The following is a 25,198-nucleotide window of genomic DNA, read 5'->3' as shown; positions in this document are numbered from 1 at the left end:
GTTGCACCTCGGCTTGGCTGGTCCAGCAGCCGCAGGGCAGGTTGGCAGCACAAGGGCTTGATGCTGACAGGGGTGCGAAGGGTCAGGGGGGCTTCTGGTGTAGTTTAAACAGAGCTTCAAAATCTGATGATCACAACTTCCTGGCTAATATCCAAAGGAGGGTTTTTCCATATGGAAGATTTGAGGATTTCGTTGGTGCTCACTGCTGGCTGATGTAACAGAGGTGCTGCAGCACAAGGTGCCTCTCGTTTTACCGGGAATGCTTCGGTAACGTCAGGAACACCGTTTGCTACAGCATGACATTTGCAAAGAAAACTGTGTCTTCATCCTTTCAATTTTATTTTTAGACATTCTTCTTTTGGATTCAGGGCTCTGCCATACATTCCTGTGAAATTACAGGAACGACAGCCACGGGTGCTCATTTTCGTGGAGAAAACCACGGCGGGGGGGGGGGGGGGGGGGAGGCAGGCAAGTAAAAAAAAAGCCTCTGTTACATGCAGCGGTCGAAGGAGGGCTTGCGTGTCAGAAAGCCTCTCTACTTTTCCTACTCCTCCTAGCCATCCCGGGCGAGCAGGAGCCGCTGCCTCCGGCCCGGAGCCCCCGGCCGCTTCTCCTGGGGGCGGGGCCGGGCACCGGGCAGCGCCGCACCCCGCGGGAGCCCCTCTTCCCCCAGCCCCTGGCGTTTGGCTCTGCCCTGGGTCCTCCCCGGCCAGGCGGGGAGGAACCCGCCCGCCCCCCGCGGGGCCTCTGGGGGAACATCTGGGCGGCCGCGGCGCAAACATCTGGGGCGGCCGCGGCGCATCCTCCGGCGGCCGCAGCTGGAGGGTCCCGCGGCCGCGGGGCTGGCCCGGGCCGGCGGCGAAAGACCCTGGAGGGGGTGAGGAAGGGCGGAGGAGGAGGCTGCCAGGAGCAGGGAGGCGCAGGTAAGGGCAGCCCGGCTCCCCCGAACCCCGGGCGCGGCTGGGGTCTGCCCCGCGCAGGCTGCGCCCCCGCGCAGAGCGGGCAGCGCGGGGTGAAGGCAGGGCGGGCAGCGGCGGGGGCGGCGCTGGGGGGTCTTTAGTGTTCCCGGGTGAAAGGACAAGAGCTACTCCATGTTTGCCCTAGCTCGGTCCACGGAGGGGGGCGGTTTCTGCGGTAAAAGCGCGGACGGGACTGTGAAATCAGCCCCGGGTTCCGCGCAGTGCCGCTGGCGGAGGCGCCGCAGCCCTGCGGGGGGCTCTGCCCCTGGGCAAGGGGTCCTGCGGCGGCGGCTCTGGGCGTTACACACAGCGGGGGGTAAGTGTTAGGGAGGTGAAGGAAACGTCCGCTTTAGTTTTAAGTTTCTTGGGTGACGTTTTTTCCCTCCTTCCTTCGTGACTGTCTCAAATGGAGATGTATATCCGACCTGGAACTGCCAGGCGAAACCAGGAGAATCTAAATGTAGCCACGAGAAACTCTAAAATTAGATTATCCTTAGCCTCTCCATTCTATTTCAAAACAGAATAACCCTCGGAAAAACAGTTTTTCACCAATAAATCATATTCTGCTCTCCTAATAACACTTAATACTTGACACGGTATCAAACATTTTATTATCTTTCTGATAAGTGGCTTTCTGAAATGTCAGAGTTTAGGAACTAAAGTACTTAGAAACAAAGTATTTATCTTCTTCAGGTTTAAACTGAATATTTGATGATTACTATGCATTTACATACCTAGGACTTGTGATTTCCCCAGTATGTATAACTTTGTTTGCATCACCTTCTATTACTGTTTTGGCAGACCTCTTTAAATTATGGCATATGTTGTACTGTAAGTCACGTAAGCACTTTGTAATTTGTGAAAGGAATATATTCAATATCCATTTTAGGTGCAAATTCGTCACTGACTCTGGAGTTCCCTTTCTGAGGTTCACTCAGATGTCTTTCACCACTTTTCAGGGTTGCTTATGTGAGCTGTTCCTGTATTTTTCTCTTTACAAATGGAGCTGGGTAAACTGAACAGATTTCTCTCAGTTGTGGAGAGTGTGGGTAGAAATAACTGCTGGGGAAGAAAAGTCAAATGAACCTTGAGGAGTGGCTTGAATAATTATGCCTGTGTTGAGGCAAACTGCTCTCTGTTTACTCTTTACTTGCACACCAAGTCTGCCTAGAAATACCATTTTACTCCGCATTGCACATGGCCAGTGCAGCAGCACAGAAATGGACCCCTTGCTTCCAGTCTGAAGACGTACATGAATCAAGACTTCTCAGTGTCAAAACTCTTGTCAGCTGGTTCCTACTCTATTTCTTAGATGTGACCAAACACGCTCATGCTCACTTGCAGTTGGCAGCAGTAGTCTGTTTGATCGTCTCTTCCGAGTTATGAGCAGGGCAAGTTCCTAAACCCAGGGATTATAAATAATTAAACATTGTTTTTGAAATATCTTAGTTTTTAGTAGAGTGACACTCTACTGGGGCACTCCTGTCTTACTGTGCAGCATGAGCCAGACATTGAGTTCTGGCGCTGCTTTTTGCTCCAGAAGATAAAAAGGAGACTTAAGTCCCTTGTAATCAATTTATGCCTAAATCAGGGCCTCCTATAACATTTTAATCATAGAATGGGTTGGGTTGGAAGGGACCTTAAAGACCATCTAGTCCAACCCCCCTGCCCCGGGCAGGGACGCCTTCCACTAGCCCAGGTTGCCCAAAGTCCCGTCCAACCTGGCCTTGAACCCTTCCAGGGAGGGGGCAGCCACAGCTTCTCTGGGCAGCCTGAGTACGAGGTGGACCTGTAAAGAGGAACCATACATGTTTCTCTGATGCATTTTGATTTTTCTATCTGGGCTAACTCAGCCAGCCATTTCTCCCAGCTGTTATCAACGTTACAGACTGCCTTGCCAACGCTCCCATTTACTCATTAGTGTTTCTCTTCCTTTTCTGATCCACACAGCTTTCTGCTGTGGAGAGTGTATTTCCCCCAAGCAGTAGTTGGTAGAGGCAGCGTATTTGGTCACCCTTGTGACAAGCAGTACAACAAGCACCCTGATCTTGACAGACAAGAGTGCAGAGAAAGCTTCCAGGTACAAAGGCAAGTCAGGCAAGGCAAAGCTCTAGGTGCAAATCCTACCTGCTCTGTTGCATGGCTTTATGGAAATTACTGACAAGAAGGCTTTTTATCTTTTTTTCTTCTTATCACAACACAATGTTGCAAGCCCCAAACACTCATATCATTACAGCATCCAAATCCATGAGATTTAAACATTTATTTTGAATCACTTTGCCATGCAGGAGCCCTGAGGGCTCACACTACCTAGCTGTATTCCACAGACAGACAGGATGGCTGAAGGTTGTAAATCACTTAACTGAATAACTTCAGAAAGCACAGATTCAAGAATGAGTGGCTGGATCTCTGCAGGAGGAGCCAGCAAGATGCAGTACAGTGTCCCACAAGAAGCCAGTACTCTGGACACACGTGCCCCTGGTTTCCAGTCTCCTCCCTAGCAGGGGAAAGGAGGAGTTAACCTCTTGCAAGTGTCACCTGCTTGCTGCCCAGGTTCGTACTGTTGCTGTTATGAGCATCACATTGGCTAACTGAGCCTGTTTGTAATTTTTCGGTAAGAAAACTGAGTCCTTCCTATGAACACCATCAAGGACTTATTAATGCTCTTGCATTTGTTGAGATGAGCTCCCTTCCTGTTTTTGTCAACTTGAGACTATCCTTAAGATGAAAGCTTACTAGTATGCACAGCACAGCATGACACTTCTGCTTACCATATTTTGTTAGTGTTTGGCAATTCTGTAAAACAGGGTCTTCTTTGTAATATTCCATTTTCTCATTCACCCCAGTATCTGGTACTGTACATCATGAAGAGAAATCTTAACGCTTTTTCTGCACAGTCACTGGTAGTTATGATAAGGGAAGAACCCTTACAACCAAAGGATTATAAATCATATTGAGGTTGGCAAGCCCTGTCCTTCATACCCGAGGACCTGTCCTTCTGCAAGAATGGAATTCCTCACTTTTCTCTGTCAGACCTGGCTTCCTTGCAGGTGGAAAATGCCATTTTAGATCACTCAAACATTGAGTTTTCTCAGTAGACACACAACTTTTTTGGGGGGTTTTGTCTTCTTGTCTTCAGGAAGTATTTGGAAACATAAATAACAATTGCAGCAACTTCTAACAGTCTGTAAAGAGCTCTGTAAGTGGCAAATGCAGAATCTTTTACAGCCCAGGTGGTCATTAGTATTTAATACAAATATTTGTGATAGTCCAGTGGTCCTGTCAGCTTTGCAGTCTTACTAGATCCTTCCACTGAGGCCCTGAGTGTATTGTGAAGACACTGTGAGGGGAGGTCCATAAAAGTGATGATAGCAGAAACCGAATCATATTTTATTTCATTTCCTCTCCAGAGCTGGGCTTTGAGCAACAAAGCATCAGTTGATACAACAAACTTTTGCTCTCTTGACATTTTCCTAATCGTGTCTACCAGGAGGCGGAGAACATGTAGGTGAGCATGCCTGGAATTACAAGGAGCAGCCAGGGATTATACCCTACAAAACTGGTTCTGGCAGGGTACCCAGGGAGCAATCTTCTTACTGGCAGCATGACCTCTGCTTGACCATGGACCTTGAGGAATACCCAGGGTCCTGCAGAGTTTGTTCGCTGAAGTGACTCTGATCGTTTTAAAGACAATAAATGGGATTGACTTTAAAAAGAGAGAGCATATCGGAATTTCACTAGCTGGCACCATTCAGATTAAAATCAGGAAGCATCAGGAGCTCTAGCTGAGCCCAGCGCCAGGTGGATTGGAAAGGGGAGGCAGTCTCAGATGTTGGTGAAGAGCACAGCACAGCAGTGGGAGGTCACAGCACGTCCTTCCACTGCGCCGTCGGTCCAGCAGCGCTGCGGCACACAATCAAAAACTTGCTGGAGTCTGCTGGGTTGGGAGGAGGTGTGCATTGGCAGCACCTCGCTTTGAGGGCAGCAGTCTGCTGTGAGCCTCTGCGGGGAAGGGAACCGCTGCTCTGCAGAGGGGACAGCTGGAAGGTCACCCCACGGGAGGCAGCGGCCACCACTGGGCTTCTGCGGGCAGGAAAGTGGCTGCGGGGGCTGAAGCCAACGGTACTCCCACAGGAGGCAGCATTCTCATACCTGCAATAGTTTATTCACATACCCGTGCTATTTTACCCTTTATTTCAGGCAGCAGTAGGAAATACCAGGTTTTACGGACAGTAAAGAAACTATGAATCTTTCACAGGAAAAAATGACTCTCATTTATCCCATGCAATTACAAGATCTAATTTTTTGTGTGTGTATGTTTTTTGAACTTGTGGACATCTGAATAAAAGGCCCCAAACTGGCAGTTCCGAAGACCAAAAATTTCATATCCACAGACTAGCAGCTGCTCTGATATCAAGAGCCAGTGGTAAGATTATTACGGAGTATTTGTTGTCCCTGGATAACCCTTGGAGATAGCCTGCTCGGCTGCGGGAGCAGAGACAGAGTCAGCAGATGCACAGAGAAAGGGGAAAGCAAGCCAGAAAACTGAGGGTCATGAGAGATGAAAAAACACAGTGAGAAGCACTCAGAGGGCTCAGAAGGACAAGTATCGGGGAGGGAGGAGTTGTTGACAGATGCAAGGCACTGGGAAAAATAGAGTAGTTCAGGTTGTTGGCCCAAACTCAGCACTATGAAAGATTGTGTCATGAGTGCCTCCTTTTTAAGGCCAGTGGATAGATTTCTGGCCACTGCCTCTTTGGGATTTTTGGTTTTCATCCCTGTCTTGTAAGCCTGAATATTTTATCAAGGGTTGAATTCTTCTCTTACAGGCTTCAGAGATGCCTATTCATGACATTTCTTTTTTTTGACCTGAAAATCTTTATCTCCCACACCTGTAAGCCAAAAATATCAAGGCTGCACTGGAATTTTTTAGCGTTTTGAGAAATCGTTGAGTCCTGCTTTCATTAGCATGCACAGTACTTCATTCCAGTTTAATTCTGGAGGAGCTATAGGTGCCCGCTGAGTATTTCCTTAACAGGAGAGCAGTGATCTCATCTGGGAGTGTGGGGCTGTAGCTGCTGTAAAGCTTTTAGTGACGTGAAATCAGTACCTCATTTAGTGAACAAAGTAATTGCAGCAGACACTGTTTTTCAGATCAGTGTGGCTCTCCATGATGTTTACAATTTAATGGCTGCAGGATAAAAAGTACTTGCCTCGTGAATACATCTTCAACTGCAAGTAGGTAACTTTGGGAGTGAAGTAAATGCCTCTGTCGTTTTCTTTGTCTTAGATGCGTTGAACTTTGCCAGATTCCAGTTTTCAGTAGAAGCTGTGTGATCACAGCTTGTGCTCTGATTAGAAAGTGTCTACAAATGTGTTATTTCCTCCTCTTATCTGGCTGCATTATTCTCACTGACATCATGATCGATTCCTGCGGCTGTTATGGATAAATAAACATTTTTGTATTGAATATTATAATCTCCACATCACTGTTTCCTAATCTAGCACATGGGAGAAAAATAACACTTCTTTTTTACCATTGCAGTAACTTTGCTAATGTTCAAGCTTCTGTTTCAACTTCTGTTATCCTAAGGCTCTGTAGCAGAAATGAATGCATTGCAGCAGAGTGAGTTTGTGGCCTCATAACTTGTTCGTTTCTGGAAAAAAACCCACATTTCTGCTTGACTGTCCTCTTTAACATCCCCCAGGGCTTGATAAACACAGGAAATTGCAAGGCATACTGCTGTGGCAGGAGAATGTGCAGGGAAGGGAAGCTGCCTGCTGCCAGGCTAGCTCTGTCTCAGCTGCCACTTGGGTCCCCATCAAGCACAGGTTATGCTGCCTAAGCCCCTGGCTTTTTTTTTAAAGGGAGAAGGAGAAAAAGGAAAACTAATCTAGTTCTTCAAGAAGTGATTGAGAAGCTGTCTGAGTAACCAGGTGCTATAGCTAGTTTCTCCATACCACTTGTGAGTTTTGCCTTAGTCCCCACTCGGGCGGCCTCAAGAGGTCAGGAATCGAACCAGTAAATGTTATGAAACATCCCTCCTGAAAAAGATGTTTAAATAAATCATGTAAGTCTGTTTCTTGCCTGCCTTTCATTCTTCTGCCAGAGTGAGATAATTTTCAGGCTAAAAAGGCAGCTTTTAATGCCCACAAATACACCTTTTCTTGCATGCTCACTTGGAAACTGCATTTGCTCTTCCCCTCCTTTCCCACCTGCCCCTGGGTGGGGGTGCCGGGGTGTGGTTCCTGAGTGGGGCTGCTTGAGGCAATTAAGGCCCATGGGTTCCCTTGAACCCTGACAGCAGCCTCCCCTCCTGACATGCCTCACACCCTCCTGAGAGCCGGTTTTTGAGCAGTACTTGCTATGGAAAGCCCGGATCCGGGCTGGAGCATGCGTCTTGTCTGCTGGTTCCTGGGTGCGCTCCTCGGAGTGGCGGCCCTGCTGGTTGGTGGGGATGAGCTTCTCCCAGGTAGAGTCCAAAGTTTTCTTTGCCTGAGTCCAAAATTTGCTTTGCCAGTGCCCTGACTGCTGTGGCCTCGTGGCTGCTGGTGGTGGAAGGGTCCTGGGCTTCAGGATGGACACGCGAAAAGCTGAGTGAGGCTGGAGGGATCCTGGGGGTGTGCGCAGCAGGGAACGGGCGATTCGGTCAGCGATGGTCAGGGACTCTGCCTGTGGTCACTGGAAAGCCAAACCCTGTCATCCGTGGCGAGGGCTGTGGCTGGGTGATGCCGGGTGTCCGTGTGCCTCCTGCGGGCACCGGCACTGCTGGCTTTGCCTGGCAGGGTCAGGAGCAGGACGGGGATAGGGTTGTGCGAGCAGGTCACTGGCTGCAGGTCCATGTGGAGCGCCTGGTGTGAGTTGAGTGGCTTTGGGCGGCGTGGAGGGAGTGTGGGCACACCCTGCATGACCAAACCGAGGCCTCATGGCACCCGGCCTCAGGATTTTCTCTGTTTGCATCTCTGGCAGATGATGTGCTTTAAGGAAGGTGGTGTGCAGCAGGGCAGGTTTGCTGCCAAGCATGTGGCTGCGGCTCTTGGAAATATCTGATCTGCCAGCACCCCTGGCCTTGAAATCACCGAGGGTGGAAGAGGATCTGGAATTTGCACATCTTGCAGTATCAGTCCTCCAGTGATTTGTTTGCCAGCTTATGGGATAAGGATCTGTAAAAAATAAACCCTCAAATTTATGAAGTATTGCCGTAACACGCTGATGCCATCTTTGTCCAACAAATAGCACCTGAGATACCAAAGCTGGTTGGCTCCCAAGCTGTGCAGAACTGGCAGAAGCTGCCCTCTCCCAGGCGGCACAGAGGGATGCCAAAGGGCAGTGTGGAAAGGCAGCAGACCACTGTCCTGTCCTCCTCTCCTTCCACCTCCCCTTGCACCCCTGCCTCACACCTCCCAGATCCACCTCCCGACCCCACAGTGATCTTCCTGCAGGGGAGGCTCCGCTTATCCTCATCGTGTCCTCAGTGTCATTCTGAGTCCCCAAACTGTGTAATATCACCCTGTTTACTTGCAGGCAAAGCTTTTCGGTCACATCAGAACTGTGAGTGGTGGCAGTTGACTCCTAGCCTTGCCAAAATAAACTCTCAGGCCTGGTAAGAGAAAAGTCATGAATTGGGAAGTTTAATCAGTTTTAAGGCAAGCTCTGTCATGATGTTTTCAGGTTTACTAAGGATTTAAAGTATAATTCATGTAAGTACTTTATGAAGCCAACTGTGTTGAGATTCCGTGTTCTAAGGGTCTGCCACAACAGCTGGCTGGCAGATCTGACGTGTCTCTTTCTAGGGAAATCCTACAAATAATCCCTAACATCTTTGGATGAACTCAAACTGAAGTTTACACTCTCTAAAGCTAATAATACATGATTGTGTTGTTTATAGCAAAAAAAATCAATTTTTCTGGTTCTGTTTATATTGGATATGCAGCAGTGGCTGCTGTATCAGTCTTTTCTTCTTTTCCTGTGTTTTGAAAGGCAAAAAAATAGTTTTAACAGAGTATCTTGATGGATTACCCAGATTTAGGGCAGAAAAATCCTGCAGTGATTAGAGCTCTAGATAGCCCAGGTGTGAATTTACAGATTGAGAATTACTTTTGAAGTTTTGTATACCCTGCACTACAAATGACATTAACACACTGTTCTTCATCTGTCTCTTACTGCAGCTGTACTCTCCTAGAGGGAGGCTTTTCATAGGTTTAATTTACCTTTTTAATCTGGTATCTCGCTTTGATGTGGGGTACAGGGTAAATCTTTCCATTTGGAGTCCTATGTACCTGTGGTGAATAATTAAATATCTAATGAATAAAGTCTTTCTAATGAATGGTATTCAGTGAGATCAGATATATGGAGAGGAAAGGCCACTCTCCACTCCTTCCCTCTTCCTTTCATTCAAAGAAGGGAAAAAAACATGTCTGAAAAGACAGCAATGCCTTTCAGGCCAGCAAATTTTGGAATAACCAGAAATTAAGGCTTCCAAAGCAAAAGAAGTATTTCAAAGTTTAAAGCAAAGTTTAGGTGACTGTCTAAAACGTCAGCTCCTGTTAGTACTGCCCTTTTTTGAGGCAAGCAATGGCTCCGTGAGTACTGGCAGTGATGCACAAGCTGGACAGACCTTTTGACCTAAAGATGTCTTGAAATGAGGTACTTCTTCTGCAAGATGGTGGGGGTCTAACCTGTGGGGCTGAACCCCCCAGCCACACCACTGAGAGCCCAACTGCGCCGTAGGCTGCTCAAAAATGAACAGTGCTTTCCCCACCAGCAAATCAAACACACAGGCATTAACCCAGCGGGACTTTAAAGGTGGTGGAGGAGGTAGAAGAGGCAGAGAAAGGCTCTGCTGACCCTTGGACCCTTGGCTGCCACTTCCTCCTCCTGCCGTGTCCAGCCCAGCCTGGGCCAGGATCGGAGATGCTCAGCTCACAAGGATTTGGCACCGCTAACACATGCTCAGCCCCAGGGAGGTTTAGAGCTTAATTCAGCATTTTGTGCGCGGAGATGGAGGTGGTCATCACCATCCTGGGGGCTGGGGTGCCCAGGCTGAGAGCCATGTGCCAGGTCTGCCACTGCTTGCTCCTCCTCACGGCTTTTGCTGCTCTGATCTGAGTGGCTGGCTGGCCGTGGCAAAGCCCCCCACAGCAGCTCTGGGCACAGCACCCTTCCATTTCTTCTTGACAGGAGACAAGTGGCATGCAGGGGCCCTTCCCCACACAGCAGAAATCCCAAATGGAGTCCTTCATGTTTCATAAGAATACTTAGACACGTCCCTCGTTCCCCCCTTGGCTGTCCCCCTGTCTGTCAGGTGCTGCTTCCCCAGGAGCCTTCCCCAGGCTCGCTGCAGCCATCTCGGCACGCTTTCCTGCCAGGCTTCCATATGTGCATGCCAGCGCTTGGCAATACCTGCGAGGACACAGCCAGACGTGGGCTTGCTTGGGCAACCAGTATCAGGTTTCCATTTTCTTGTATCACAGAATCATCTCGGTTGGAAAAGCCCTTGAAGCTCCTCCAGTCCAACCATGAACCTCACACTGACCGTTCTCAACTCCACCAGATCCCTCAGCGCTGGGTCAACCCGACTCTTCAACCCCTCCAGGGATGGGGACTCCCCCCCTGCCCTGGGCAGCCCATTCCAACGCCCAACAACCCCTTCTGCAAAGAAATACTTCCTAAGAGCCAGTCTGACCCTGCCCTGGCGCAGCTTGAGGCCATTCCCTCTTGTCCTGGCGCTGGGTCCTTGGCTCAAGAGACTCATCCCCCCTCTCTGCACTCTCCTTTCAGGTAGCTGTAGAGGGCCATGAGGTCTCCCCTCAGCCTCCTCTTCTCCAGACTAAACCCCCCCCAGTTTTCTCAGCCGCTCCCCATCAGACCTGTGCTCCAGACCCTGCACCAGCTCCGTTGCCCTTCTCTGGACACGCTCAAGTCATTCAATGGCCTTTTTGGCGTGAGGGGCCCAAAACTGAACCCACTCATTGAGGGGCGGCCTCACCAGTGCCGAGCACAGGGGTAAGATCCCTGCCCTGTCCCTGCTGGCCACGCTAGTGCTGATACAAGCCAGGATGCTGTCCCAATCTGATATTGAAGGGTTCTTAAACGATCCCAGGAGTGAAATTAAGACACAAATGAGGTCAGATGCCATACAACCTTGTTTACTTTATTTGCCATAACAATTAGTAACAGCGATAGGACAGAGAGGAAAAGAAAGGGAAAGTCAGAATCCCTAAGCAAGAAAACGGTAGAGATGCAGCTAATTACCGCCACCACCGGGGATCCAGTGATGTTCCGTTGGCTCGGGCTCGGTGCAGGTGATGGTGCTCCAAGTAACAGGTGTCAAAGAAGGTGCACCGAGGGAGGAGTACGCAGTCCTTTTATTGTCCCAGTCCCCACGACTTCTCCAAAGAGTCCGCCCATTTCATGCCAGCCTGCACATCTTACCCCGATCATGGGGTTCACGGTCCCGTGGTCCTCCATGCGCGGATGCCCAGGCGCTCACACTGGTCATGCCGACCCGCATGTCTTCCTCACCCCGATTTAGCTTCGGGCGGATGTCGTGGTTTCGTCGGGGACCCTTCGCTCCTTCAGAACGTACTCCTCCATGGCAACAGGGTGCCGAGGCCAGGAAGTGGTGGTGGTGCAACAGCAATGTTGAGACAGATGCAGTCCAACACAGTCCCTTACAGATGCCATTGGCCGCCTTGGCCACCTGGTCACACTGCTGACTCCAGGTCCCTCTCTGACTGGCAGCTCTCCAGCCACTCCTCCCCAAGCCTGTAGCACTGCTGGGGGTTGTTGTGGCCCAAGGGCAGCACCCGGCATTTGGCCTTATTGAAACTCCCCCAGCTGGCCTCAGCCCATCGCTCCAGCCTGTCCAGGTCTCTCTGCAGAGCCTCCCTACCCTCGAGCAGATCAACACTCCCACCCAACTTGGTGTCATCTGCAAACTGACTGAGGGTACAAACTTACAAACTTGTACTTCAGTAATACTTCCCTAGAAATGAGCTAGGGGGAATTTTACGCAGGGAAAGCTTCTAAAGCACACCCCTCCCCTTCTGCAGCTCTTAAAGTGGGAGAAAGCAGCTCTGGAAGAGGAGGGGGCCAGACAGTGTGGGCGGGACCCTCTTCAGCATCCCTGTTTAAATCCCAGCCAGCCTCATGCTATGCATGAACACTTGTATTTTTTTTTTCTTCTCCTTTGTGGCTATGTAGGTCACTTCTCCTCATGCAGTTGGGTAATAGTCTTACGGCAGCTTCAGGACCTGTGCATGTGGAAAAGTTTTTCTTCTTAAAAAAAATTTTAAAACCCCTAATGCTTTCAGTGGAGTTTTGCTTCCAGAAGCAGGAGAGGGTTTACGCTACGTGACCAGACAGCATTACGTGAACCATCTGCAAGTACTCCATGGCCCACAAGCCACAGTTTAAAACTTCTTATGCAGAGCTGACCATAGGAAATACTTACTGAAAAGAAAAATATACCAGAGCGTCTATGTTCTGTTCATAACCAGATGGCTCCAGTGCAGTGTGGCAATCAGATTTTTAAGTCAGCAGCTATAATAACAGAAAGTACAGATCGCCAATGTTTCTAAAGTGGTTATTCTTGATTGTTGCCTGTGCCAAGATTTAGTATGCCTTTGGGTCATGATGTACAACTCAGTTTATAACAACTTAAAGAAAAATTGCAATTTAATGTTAGAACTGTCATTTTAACGAAGAAGCTATTGGAGCTAAGTTAACCCTCCTAAAATTTGGGATGATGACCAGAATGACGAGGTTTTATTAATGGCACAGCTTTTAAATGACTGTGTAACACTGACCAGCTAATAACCTTGTCACTCAGTACACTTGATGTACTTGATAATATGTGTCCATAATTCACCTATCAAATACTGAGAATGGCTTGATGTTTGTAAATCATAATGAGACATCTGGATTGAAATACAAAATACAATTTATTAGTAAATAGTTACCCATTGGATCTGTATACAATTAATTTTTCCTTCAGTCAGGTATTATCTTGGTTTTTGTTGGTGGAGTAAAGAAACATAAAACCCTCTCTAAAGGTGAAAGAACCAAATGGTGAATGTTCGTGTTCTCTCTTTTGCTGTACAACTTCAACATCATGACATGGTGTACTATGGCTTTTTTTCACTTAACTTGCCAACTGCCAGCTCTGCATTTCAGGTCAGCTGCTTTGCAATTGGGTTTCTTATTCTGCAAAGCTGTGAAACTGGGGTGACTGGCTGGGTGTTTTGAACAGCCAGGGAAGATAAGTACCCAAATTTATTTTTAAATAAAGTGTGAGTACTTAATTCAGTGACACCCTTTTGATCTATGCAAGGAAATGCTTGAAAATTATAACCCACAGAATTCTCCTGCTATTCCCACAATCAATCTGCATTTGTTTCACCTTCAGGTATCTCCTAGCAGAAAACCATGGGCAATTTCAAAGGGCACGCTCTCCCTGGAAGTTTTTTCCTTCTTTTTGGCTTATGGTGGTCGGTGAAGTATCCACTGAAGTACGCCTGTCGAAAAAACAAGAATGCTTGCTACCTTGGTTCCAGGGCAGGATTTCAACGCCTGGAGTTTGTTGAGGGGATCATCAAGGCTGTCTTTGCCCTGATTGGTAAGTAAGGTGGACTTGGAGCAGACAACAAAAAGGCTATGCCTTTTTTTTTTTTAATTTCTTTTCTCTGATTTTTTTTTTTTAAATTTTGTTCTCTGATAAAACATATCTGATTGTGGTTTAGTATTTTGTCCTTTAAACACCGTGAATCTAAGAACTAGTGGGGCTCCTGCTATTAATTACATAGCTATGACTGCAACATGGTTTCCATCCATAGCGCTCTTCTGGAGCTTCTTTAAGGTCTCCTGACTACTTCACAGCTGGTCCATCTGAGCACTCATGTGCTGCTCACCACTGTAGGGAGGCAGGTAAGGTATTTAGGCAAGGGGCTCTCGCACGCAGGGTGGGAGCCCGAGACTGTGGAGGCGTTGCTTTTCTATCTAGAATCCAGCTGTCTCAGATGTTGGTAGTCTCCACTGAGTTATTGACAAAAATATGTAAATGCAGATGCTTCTTCATTAAATGTCATTCAAAAGTGAAAATATTCACAAAGAAAGACTAAACTCCAGATCTTATTGCCGCAGGACTGTTGCAATGGGGGGGGGGGGGGGGGGGGGCTGTTTCTCCTTCTGTCGAGGACTGGCCTGGGTACAAACCCCCAGGGATGGTTTAGTGAGCTGTGCAGCCAACTGGAAGTGCCTAGTTCTTGTTTACATTCCAGCAGGCTGTATGTTAGCAATTTACCTTTATAGAGTAAATAAGCTTAATGACAGGGAACCTGGGGAGCTCAGCACATGTGGCTCTCAAGTTAAAAAACATCTAAATTTTTAGTATTTTTAGATTTTTAGATTCTATCTACTCTTCTTTAGATGCTTAGAGCTGCCTGGTTTCTAATCAAGGTGCAGGCTGTGCCAAAATCTTGGTTTTGTTTCTCCTTCCCCTCTGCAAGTTATATCAGTTAAGATACATCAGCACTGAAGTGATGTTTTGTGTACAGTATACACTTTGATAAGCCTTAAAAAATTATAAAAACCTACATAATAGTGTTCATTCTGTGGTGTGAGTGGAGACATCTTTCCTACAAATCCCCCAGTCAGTGTCTAGAGGTAGTTGGACAGCTAAAACACTCGTCTAGTGTTTTTATTTTCACCCTGAAAAAAAAAGCTATTATTTTAACATATGGTAATTTAAATTCCAGTCAAAAATGTGGACAAGAAAGCAAGTCAAGAACAAACAGTAAAAGCAGCAGAAGGAGTAAAACCTGCTGTTTCTGTGTAGGAAAACTCGAAATAAAGGTGGAAAAACACTGCGTTTGCTCTGCAGCGTATCTATTTGTACAGCAGGATGCTGGCCCACGCTTTATAAACAATATCATTAACTTTAATATTTTAAAAACTTAACATATTTTAAACCCTTCCAAAACTTCATTGATCATATAAAGTATCTAAAAGCAGCTCTCCCCTTGCTGGAGTACTGCAGCTAGTTAGCAAGACACCGAGGGGCCAAGGTAAGGGAGGCGGTGGAGCAGCAGTTCAAATACTAACTCAGTATATGTTCTCATGGGACTTTTAATAACTCTGCATGGTGGAGGGATTTCCTTTTATGGCTTTATAGGAAAAATCCCCTTTGAATTAAGAATCTGAACTCTGCCATCCTCCATATTGCAGGGGACTGAAATGGTAAATCTTTCTTTTGGGGACTTTAGCATGTGTTATGCTCATGTTTGAACCACTGGGAAAGGCAGCTGAGAAATTCAGTCAGAGGACTACTACAATAGCAATTGTTTTAAAAAAAAAAAAAGGCTGCACAGAATAGCTGTCTCAATTTTCACTGCTGGAAACTGCAAGATGCAAATAGTCCCACCAGGAGTGGAGCTGAAGCCTGGTTTCCTCTGGCTTTCTCCTCTACAGATTATGTGATGCTTAATATATGCTTGAGCTCACTCTGTGGTCTTTGCCTCAGCAAACCAACTTGTTTCATCTCTCCTCCACCCACTGCCTATTTTCCTGAAAAAATTATATAAAATTAATATCTTTAAGCCCTCTGTGCATTTTCACTTGAATTTGGACAACACGTTAAAAACTTTATTTGGAATGGCTGAACTGGGCAGAAGGGAGCAAAATATAGCAATCACCCAGAGCAATTCTCAGGCAGTCAGACTAAGCCCCAAATTGACTGGCATTATGCTGCGTGGGGGTATATTGTTGCTTCTATTGTTTGCATAAAGACTTATCATCAGTCTATATCTTAAGTACCAGGGCAAATGTACTTCTCATTTCACGCACAGGAATGGTGGCCGAGCAGTTTGTTCCTGATGGACCTCATCTGAAGTTGTATAATTACGAAGAAAAGCACTGGGATCACTTGATGAACTGGCAACATGCCACTATGTACCTCTTCTACGGCATTTCAGGGTTGGTTGACATCGTGGCTCACGGGACCAACGCTTTGCCAGTGGCCATGGACAGGATGATGCTTTCCTTAGCGGTGTTTATTGAAGGTCAGTTTACCGCTCCCTGCAGAGGGGCATGTGAAACTTGCAGAGGGGTTATCAGTCTTTGGTATGGGAACCTAAGATCAGGCTTAGAGAATAAGCCTGTGGGAGCTGCGTGTTTAATTCCCTGAAATGCATAAAAAAGATCAGTCTCAGCCCTCCTTAAACTGCTGAGGGTTTGTCTGCACTGCAGCCCAGACCACGATCACCCACTGCAGAGGTGTAGCTGTGCTTTCCTCACTGGCTCAGACAGCAGCAGAAATGTTATGAAAAAAGCAGCACAAGCCTGTTTTGGGTAAGTGCTCAGCAGCTCTGGCATGTGCTTCAGTGTCTGTACTGACATGGGATGCAACTTGATAGCTAAAGCCTGTGGGAATGCATTTACTTGCACAGCAATGGCACATTGGAGTTGCACTGGAGACACACTCAGTTTATGTTTTCTGTACACACGGTAGATCATATATCATCCCTCTTGTTACACTGCAGAGACAGATGAATGGGACATTTTGTTAATGTGTTTTAAATGAAAGGTGACAGAACTGCAGCTTCCCATGCAGTTTCCTGGTCTGAGCTCAGAGTGGGAGAACGCAGTACATAGGCATCAGTCTTAAAAAATTACTCTCAGTTCAACTGAGAAGGTGAGATAGGCATAAAGAGAAATGCTAAAGGTTCACTGTTTTCTAAAAGCAGATGCAGGGAGATTGCAAGGGAAGAAAATATCTTAAACTGATCACTTAATTTATTCCAGGTTTTCTCTTTTGCTACCATCTTCATGGGAGAGCCATGCTGGATGTTCATGTTCATCAGTTATTGCTGTTTGCTGTCTTTGGAGCTGCTGTTTGCATATTTCTGGAAGTTTTCTTCCGTGGCAGTATTGTGCTAGAGATGCTCCGTACAAGCCTCTGCATATTACAAGGCAGCTGGTTCTGGCAGGTAGGTCACTCTTCTGCCTTAAGAATTTCTTCCTTCACCAAAATTAGCCATTTACCCCTTTGCAGTTGTTTCACGGGTGATGTAATATGCCTTTTAAACACAGAGCTCAAAGGACTTATAGAAAACAATGCACTCTTAATGTCCCTTTAAAGACACAAAAGTATTTATCATCTCTGTTTTACAGATGTAGAAGCCATTTCACTTCTAGTGTCTTCTATTTGAATTAATAAAAAAGATCAAGTGGTTTTGTTGAGCTCTCCCTTGTGACTGAACATCCTCTCTGATCTCTGTAACATCCTGTTCAAAATTTGCCAGCCCAAGGCAGTGATTTCACAGCCCAGCAGTATAGGCTGTTCTTTATGAGGACAGTCCCCGCTGTGAGCTGCCGCAGCGGAGTGCTGGACAGGTGAGGTGACACACCCATGGACATTTCATGAAGAGGAATGAAGGTGCAAATTTTCTTTCATGGTGCTTGCCTCTTTTTACTTTCTCCAAAGTATTTCAACCCAGGTTTAAAAGGTATTTGAGTTCCTGATTCACGTTAAGAGCTTTAGTGAGGTAAAGCCTCCTGCTTTTCCAGGGTTTGGAAATCAGGCAGAAGTAACAGCCCAAACTTTTATATTTCAGGGATGTGGCTCCCAAAAGGACTCTTCAAAATGTAGCTGCCAGGCCTTCGCTTACTTGTGATTCTCTCCAACTAATAGATATTTGATAGCAACCCTTTTTCTCTGCTGTCAAACAAGAGAGAGAATTTAATGAATTGCTGCAATCTTGTAACAAAGAAATAGGAGCGCTAGTGCTGATGTGTGCTTCATCTTATAGTGGAGAACTGAGGTCACTCCAGTGATTTTTCTTTCCGGCATGTCTAGACTGGCTTCCCTTTTTTATATGCTGGCCAGACACGATTAATAAAAATGTTTGCTGTTCCTTAGGAGAACTGGACACTCAGCACGAAATCAAATATTTAAATACTTGCTCTGGCAAGAAGACAGACCTCCGAAACAGCAGTATTTTTCTATAAGTGAACTCAAGAACCTGGTGTTGCAGCACTTGGTGTTTTATTTTCTTGTTTGTAAACTTTTCTTTGGCGATTTAAGAAGCTTTACATAAGAGGAATTAGATGCAACCATTTATTATTTGTTGTCTGCCTAGTCTAATTTTAGAACAAGTTATTTAGCTCTGGAGACAATGTAGGTTTTGTTTCAAAGTAAAAAATTGACGAACTAAAAATACAAGAGATTTAAGTGAGGCTTTTTTCACACCCACATCAGACTTCAACTGTATGTGTGACTGAAAACCACATACTGGCTGCAGCGTGACAGATTTGTAAAAGTTAAAGGGACTTTCTTTCAGCATCATCAACACCCTCATTCATTGAATTTTCTGCATGGAAATGCAAAATGCACTCCTCCCCTCCTCCTTCCTCTCCTCCTCTTCCCAGCTCCTAAATTCTCAGCTAAACTGCTGAGAGATGACTTTGAAGAGTATTAGGCAGTGCAGAGGACTGGTGCTTGTCATGCAGACCCCTGTGTAGCCATGGGATTAATAGTTTCCCGGCTTATGCATCAATATGAATTTGAGCTTTCCCAGCTCTGAATAAACAAATCAGCTACGTATTTCACATGAACTTCTAGCCTTGGGTGAGAAGGGTCCTCTTTTACGTAATTTCAGAACCTGCCCTTTTCCCTGGATGGCCCAGAAGAAATAGACACATGGCTCGCCTTTATTTATTAATTTGTTATTCATCTTCTGAACCATGTAACACATTCCTAGAGTGTGTTGAGAAGAAGTGAGTCAGTGCCAATGGCTGGGCAGGTTGTCTGGTTGGTGCCGTGTTTGCAGTTCAGCCCGTACACGGCTGAGCATCAGCCCCTTTCCTTACAGTGTGTAACTGTGATTGTTGCAGGACTAGTTGGGCCAGACCCTTAATTCTCTGGGCAAGGGCAGGGGGTCTCTGGGTCTGGCTCTGCATCTTCAAAGACATTTCTGCACAGAACTGTGTAAAATGATCCATCGCATCTGAGTGTGACTGCAAAGCTGTTTTTAACAATAATCACAGAAATAATCAGCACTACAAGAAAATGAAATGTCTGCCTTGTGATGGGTAGCGTAATACATGTTACAGCATGGGATATATGTCAAATGACATTTGCTAAATATCCTTTATTTTATTACAGATTGGTTTTGTGCTTTATCCTCCAAATGGGAGCCCAGAATGGAATCAGACGGATCATACTAATATGATGTTCCTGACCATGTGCTATTGCTGGCATTACGCCTTTGCTTTTCTTATACTTGCAGTGAATTACACAATCGTCAGCTGGTACGTTACTTGAAACACTAAAACTTTGGAGATCTGTCTATTTAGTCTAGCAGGAGCTTTATTTTAGAAAAGTTTCACTGACAAATCAAAAGGTTTATGCAAAGTAATTGACTGTCTTGCCAGGTAAAATAAAAATAGATATCGCTGATCAATGAAGACAACATGACTCATTGCGTCAGTAGAAAGGGGAAAAACATTTGTAAAGTATAGCTCTGACAGTATAATATTTCTCACATAAAATGAGCTCTTCTTGATAGTCTTCCACATTTGTAAGTGCATAAAAGGTTACAAAGAGGAGAGACCTTTTTTTACTACAACATCTTCTCTCCCGGTGCTCATCTCTGCTAATTCCAAGTGGCTTAGTCAGCAGGCTTCATGACTTAACATTGAAGATTATTGGACAAGTTTCATTGTTAGCAATTTCCTGTGATCAGACCTGATTTCTCTTTCAGCCAGTTTCATCCCCTAAATTCCAGTTAGCCCTTTTCCTCGCTGCCCAGTGCTAATTCTGACAAAATTCCAACTGAAGGGTAGTTAACCCTTGGTTGTAAAAATGAGCCTGATTCTGCCATGTGTGATCACCTTCTGCCCACATGACCTTACCAAGCTTTTGCCTGCACTGTCCTAAACATGCTTCTCACCCCTTGTTTTATCCCTACCATGCCAACAGCCCTATTTAATCATGCTTTGGCCATATGTAGCTCTTGCAGTCTTGCTTTGCACCAAAGAGGTGCCATGTCTTTTTGGATCTCAGTCCAAAAGGCACCGACACTGAAGGCTGGGTAACTGCTTTGTCGTGTAAAGGATGGCAACTCTAAAGAAGGTGACAGCAATATTACATCCCTCCTCACGATGGGAACGGCAGCTGCGGCAGCATCAGACAAGCCCCCCCCGAGCTGATAACAGCACGCTGCGCAGAGTTCCCGGGAGGCTGGCCAGACTGCATCTTCTTCACAGATTTGTAGTACTCTCCAAGTGAACACAGCCATCGGTCTTGTACTTGCACGGCACTGAACTTTCTAGATGTTACACTGAGGTTTGCTTGAGGCGTGCACTCTTAGGAGTGTCCGTAGGAGCAAGCTCTTACCAGCGGTCCGTACAGGTGGTGTTGTTAAAGGTAGCACATACTAATGTCCCGGTGCATGCTCACATTGTATAGCACTCGTTCATAATAAAATACTGGTATCTACAGTTAAGGCCTGAGGTTAAATTCTCCCCAGATTCTGCTTGAAATGGCTACCTCCTCTTTACGATGTCTTCCACAGTGGCCAACTTCTAATCTTCATAAATCAATCATCCTAACTCCCCCATGAGATGCAAGAGTTAAGCAGTTTTTTACCATGTAAAAATGGCCAGATGAGCCTTTGAGTTAACTGTTGACAACTCTTTTTTGTTGTTGTTTCCAGGGCAGTTCGTGCAAAGGTTAAACAGTCCCAGTCCATGGAAATGGGATTACTGAAAACATCCGAACGAGATCAGGAGTCAGAAGATGAAATTTAGTATGAATATGGCTTGACTAGTTTACCTGCTCTACCTTTAGGCTAAATGATACCTCATTTCTCGATTTGCCATCTTACTCATTCTTTACTACAACTTGCTATGCAAATATCATCCCCCGAGTACTGTCTACATCTACACAGTTACATCTCTATTTACAAAGGGTAAGCTTGGTATTGGTTTGTGGTGGCTGCACTAGTACCTTGCTTATCACATGCTTCAAAGAAAACCAGACTAATATTAGACGGACTTGGACTGGATGAGGTGCCGTGATGAAGTCCGTGTGTTTGCCTCATTAAAAGCTAAGCAAAATGTTTTCCAGCTGCTGCTGAATGGACTGTTAAATTTCCACAATTAGGGTGTCCAAATAAGTGTGTTTGTTGCCCTGCAAGTAACTGTGCATAAATGACTGTGCAGACCTGGGAAACAGTAGAACAAGATAAAAAAATCAGTCTTGCATCTGTCTTGTGTAACACCTTCATGTCTCTGCTTGTGGCTTTGTGTTAAATGGAAAGAACTACTCACTGCAAACCCATTCAGTGCTTCCTTGAAAAGTGTGTAGCGTGTTCACTCCTGCAGAGACACTGCCAAGCTTGGTAGGAGAACCAAAGAGGTGTATGATGATCAAAAACCACTTCAGTTATTCATTCTTGTAACTAGATAGTCCTGTCTCTTTGCTATCCCTTGGCTTTGAAAGGCAGTGAAGTGACTCTGCTTTCCCTCAGCACCTGGAGCAACTTCTTTTCCAGAAAGACTGAGGGGTGTCCAGTGGGGCAGCATCCAGCTGCAAAGCCAGTTTCTTTCCCAAAGTTATTTCCTTTCTTTTGGTGGAATTTGGTGGAATAGCAGACACATGACTGGACCCAGCACCCGGGTCAGGAATGGGTAATGCTGCTCTGCAGGCAGGATGAGATGGATTTACATCCTTTTCCCTGGGTTGCCCCTGCAAGTACCGGGCAGCCTGTGCAGTGCTGCATGGTGAGCTCTGGGAGGGCAGATGTTGCCTTCATAGTAGTTCCATGCCCAGCTACACACAGCAGTGAGTGACTTTAACAAAAAATTAATTTTAAATTGTATTTATATTCTCCACTAAAGTTGAAGTCTTGATCCAGTGAAGAACAGAGTGCCCTCCCCAGCACTCGGTGTTGCGTGCGATGTGCTTCAACCTCAACAAAAGGGAAATAACTGATACGTGGCAAAAGACATCAGAAAATGATGTTGTATATAAAGACACTGCCCTTGCGGGGCAGACTCCTGAAGCATCGCTCTGGCTCCAATACATCTTTCAAAAGACTTGCACAGGCACCTGGGCAGGAGGGAGCACTTGCTGTGCCGCGGCATGCATGCTCTGCTTCCCAGAGGGCTGAGCACAGGACGCACGCTGGTGGCCACCGGCCGTTTTACGTACCTGTCAGGGGCCAGGTGAGCATTCTGGAAAACAGCCCTTCCCTTTAGAACATCTTCTAAAAACATTATTTTCTAATTATTTTCAGCAACAGGCTAGTGCGGGACAAAAAATTCTGTTCAAACAGTACCAGTGGATCGGGTTTGGTGCTGCAGAAGCGCATTCCTTCGATTATTTGAATATTTTCAGATGACCCTAAGGGAATGCAGAGCTGGACTCTGGTAGATGAATGAGAGCTGTAGGATCTGGTCCCTCTACTTTTGAGTTTCCCCTATATTTTTTTCAGTGTGAACCAGAAAAATAAGTAGCATAAAATTATTAATTGCAGTAAGCTGATTACTTAAAAAGACAGGCAGTAAAATAGTTTGTAGCTCAAAGGGATCCCAGGACTCAGAAAAAAAATGTAAAGGCTTTTTCTAAAGCTATTTCACCTTCAATGTAACATACACATTCACTTCATCTTTAGGACCTACCTTTTACCTTCTCTTTTTCGAGGAGCACCTTCCTTAGCTGCACATGCTCTTAATGCCAAATTTTAGACCACCAGGCTCATCAATGCCTTTCCAAAATCAGTGAGGTCCTCTGTTCTGAAGATCTTCAGAAAGTACTTTGCTTCTCATAGACAGAAACAATGCAAGTTTCTTCTCTGCATTTCTTGATAAATTATATTTAATACTGTACAAATATTAAGGTGCTGTATCTCTAAAGGGATAATCTAACAGGAAGTAAAGCATGATAAACTGGCTGAGCTTTGATATGTCTTCTTGGAAGACTTCAGTTGGTAATTTTTAAAAATTATTTTAGATCTTTTCCATGTATTGTGAAGTGATGCTTGTAACCAGGTGTCGGATTATCCAGCTGAATCTACTTCAGAAAGCAAGAAGAGTTGGCTCACAGGAATTTCTATGTTTAGAAATGTAAAACGGGAAACTGCAGATGCATAGCCAAAGACCACTGCTTTTCTTAATAATTGTTTGCCCTTCTTCAGTGCCTTTCTCTGAAGGGTCTTGGAGATTTTGACAAACTTTAAAGAGGTCTGTCTCAGGACATTCTTGTAAGCTAGGTATTGGTATGGCATTTTTGTAGCTCTGTGTCTCAGCTTTGCAGTGGTCTCACTGTAAACTCTGAATTAATTGATATTTACTCCGCTCTGCGAATCTAAGACTGGCGTTTCATTACTGTGGTTCCATTAAAATCAGATTTTCTGTTGGCATAAGCCAGAGGGAAGATCCCCAGCTTTGTTGAGGAGCTTGCCTGTTAATTGCAGCAGAGATACATTGGCCAAATGCAGTGTGTCATTACATGCAGCTATAGTCCTACCTTCATTGCACCACATCACTCTTGTCTCTAAATTGTTGGGATTTTTTTAAAGGGCAGGATTTATTTCCTGTTAGTACGGTTGGGGTATAAAGCTTCTGCCGTGCTGGGCAGTGAAGACGATGGTTATGTATCAAAGAGAGCTTGGGGATTACTACAGAAGTCTGTTGTGATAAGACAAAATCAGTTGACAAAGTGAGCCCCACGGGATTCAATAACCAGAGTGAGCTGTGAATGTGGAGGGTGCTTAGCAAACTCTCCTTTTGAAAAAACTGCTTTTTCAGAAACAAAAAGTGCCAATACTTGAATGTGATGGCCAGAAGAGTGGCTGCCTGCCGTGGTTCCTCCTGTGACTGCCTTGGCCTGGTGGCTCTGGCTCTGTCCTTACCTACATCCAGCAGTGTCTGGAGGTCTGTGTGTTTTCTTGGGAGAAAACCTGAGGCAGGACTCAGCCTGCTGAAAGGTATCACCTGCATCTCCCTTTGTCTCCCTGCTGTGAATCTTCTGTAAATGATCTAAGAACTGGACAAATAAGTCATTCAGACACATGTGCTGGTTTTGGTGCAACCATGTTTAGCAAAGATGCCTTTAAAGAAGCCCAGCCTGGAGCTAATGCAGTCTGTGACAGAACTGTAGGGCAGGCTTCTTACAAAAACTCCCTCTTCACACATGAGAAGGTGGCACTGCATTATTAAGCTTGAAGAAATACAAGGAATCCTCCAACCTCAAATGAACAGTAGTCTCTTGGATTAAATTTTTAATACTTACAGTACATGCAGAGTGAGTGTCATAGTGGGGTTTTGTGTCTGATGTCTTTTTGGTGCCACAAAGGAAAGAAACACCCCATTTCAGGGTGGGTTTTTGCTACTCAGAACACCTGACCCATTATTCTCAGAAGGTACAACTTTTGGCATTTAACTAGCAACAGATTTTGCTTGAGTTGAATGAGTGGAGGGAAGTCTGACAAGTTTACAAATGCCACTCAGAAAAAGGTAACTGCTCTCAAGAAAATTTAAATTATTGTTAAATACCGGTGCCTTTGAAAAACTATATGGTAGTTTATAATAGACAAGATATGCCTGTAATTTTATTTAAATAAAATTGGTTTATTCATATAAGATGTCTGTCATGTTTTCAGGAGAAAAACTATAACCATTTATGGGGCAGGATGGGGTGGGATAGACATGTTAATCTCATAGCCCACCCAGACATCTGAATGAGTCACACTCAAATTCAGGAAAGTTCAGTGCTCGTTGTCAGGTTCCCTTGATTCTAATATTTAATTGTCATTTGTAACACAGGTGAAAACAGCTCTTTTTGAGGTCTGGGCAGTAGAGCTTCACAGATCCATAAAAGTCAAATGCTACGGAAAAACAAAGTCCCAGATCTGGTCTCCTGTGTCATACAGGATGGAGCAGCCAGCAAGAGAAGTAAACAGAACTGCATGAATGGGAGGTTTCTGTTTTGGCAAGCTTAATAATAAAAATATTTAGGATATACATGACAAAAAGTAACAATTTTGGCCACTCGCAGGCTGCATTTTGGGGATAAATTGATTATTCATTAAAGATTACAGTCGCACGGCTTCCTTTCATTATTCCATGGATTTGATATCACTTTGCTACATGTGAGAAACGCTCAGTTGCCAATTATCCATAGCTCAGACAGGATGCAGTGTGAAGCACTCTTTATTACGTTCTTGCAAGACCG

General features: G+C 45.5%; 1 protein-coding gene across 1 annotated transcript; it reads left to right on the top strand.

Annotated features, from left to right (window-relative positions):
• Positions 1-658: 658 nt before the first annotated feature.
• TMEM45A (transmembrane protein 45A) lies at positions 659-24,606 on the top strand. Its single transcript, XM_074860814.1, has 6 exons — positions 659-923; positions 13,370-13,579; positions 15,807-16,019; positions 16,762-16,946; positions 19,124-19,269; positions 20,676-24,606. The coding sequence occupies exons 2-6, from the start codon at positions 13,390-13,392 to the stop codon at positions 20,767-20,769; spliced, it is 828 nt and encodes a 275-aa protein (XP_074716915.1). The 5' UTR covers positions 659-923; positions 13,370-13,389; the 3' UTR covers positions 20,770-24,606.
• Positions 24,607-25,198: the final 592 nt, after the last annotated feature.

Source organism: Strix uralensis, chromosome 2, assembly GCF_047716275.1.
Source record: "Strix uralensis isolate ZFMK-TIS-50842 chromosome 2, bStrUra1, whole genome shotgun sequence".
Lineage (NCBI taxonomy): Eukaryota > Metazoa > Chordata > Aves > Strigiformes > Strigidae > Strix > Strix uralensis.
This window is presented reverse-complemented; position numbering and strand designations above follow the sequence as displayed.

Bases quoted from the DNA above. Each gene is read 5' to 3' on its own strand.
- TMEM45A (XM_074860814.1), top strand. From the start codon at position 13,390: ATGGGCAATTTCAAAGGGCACGCTCTCCCTGGAAGTTTTTTCCTTCTT. The intron at 16,020-16,761 runs GTCAGTTTACCG...AATTTATTCCAG, and splicing joins CTTAGCGGTGTTTATTGAAG to GTTTTCTCTTTTGCTACCAT. The intron at 16,947-19,123 runs GTAGGTCACTCT...ATTTTATTACAG, and splicing joins AAGGCAGCTGGTTCTGGCAG to ATTGGTTTTGTGCTTTATCC.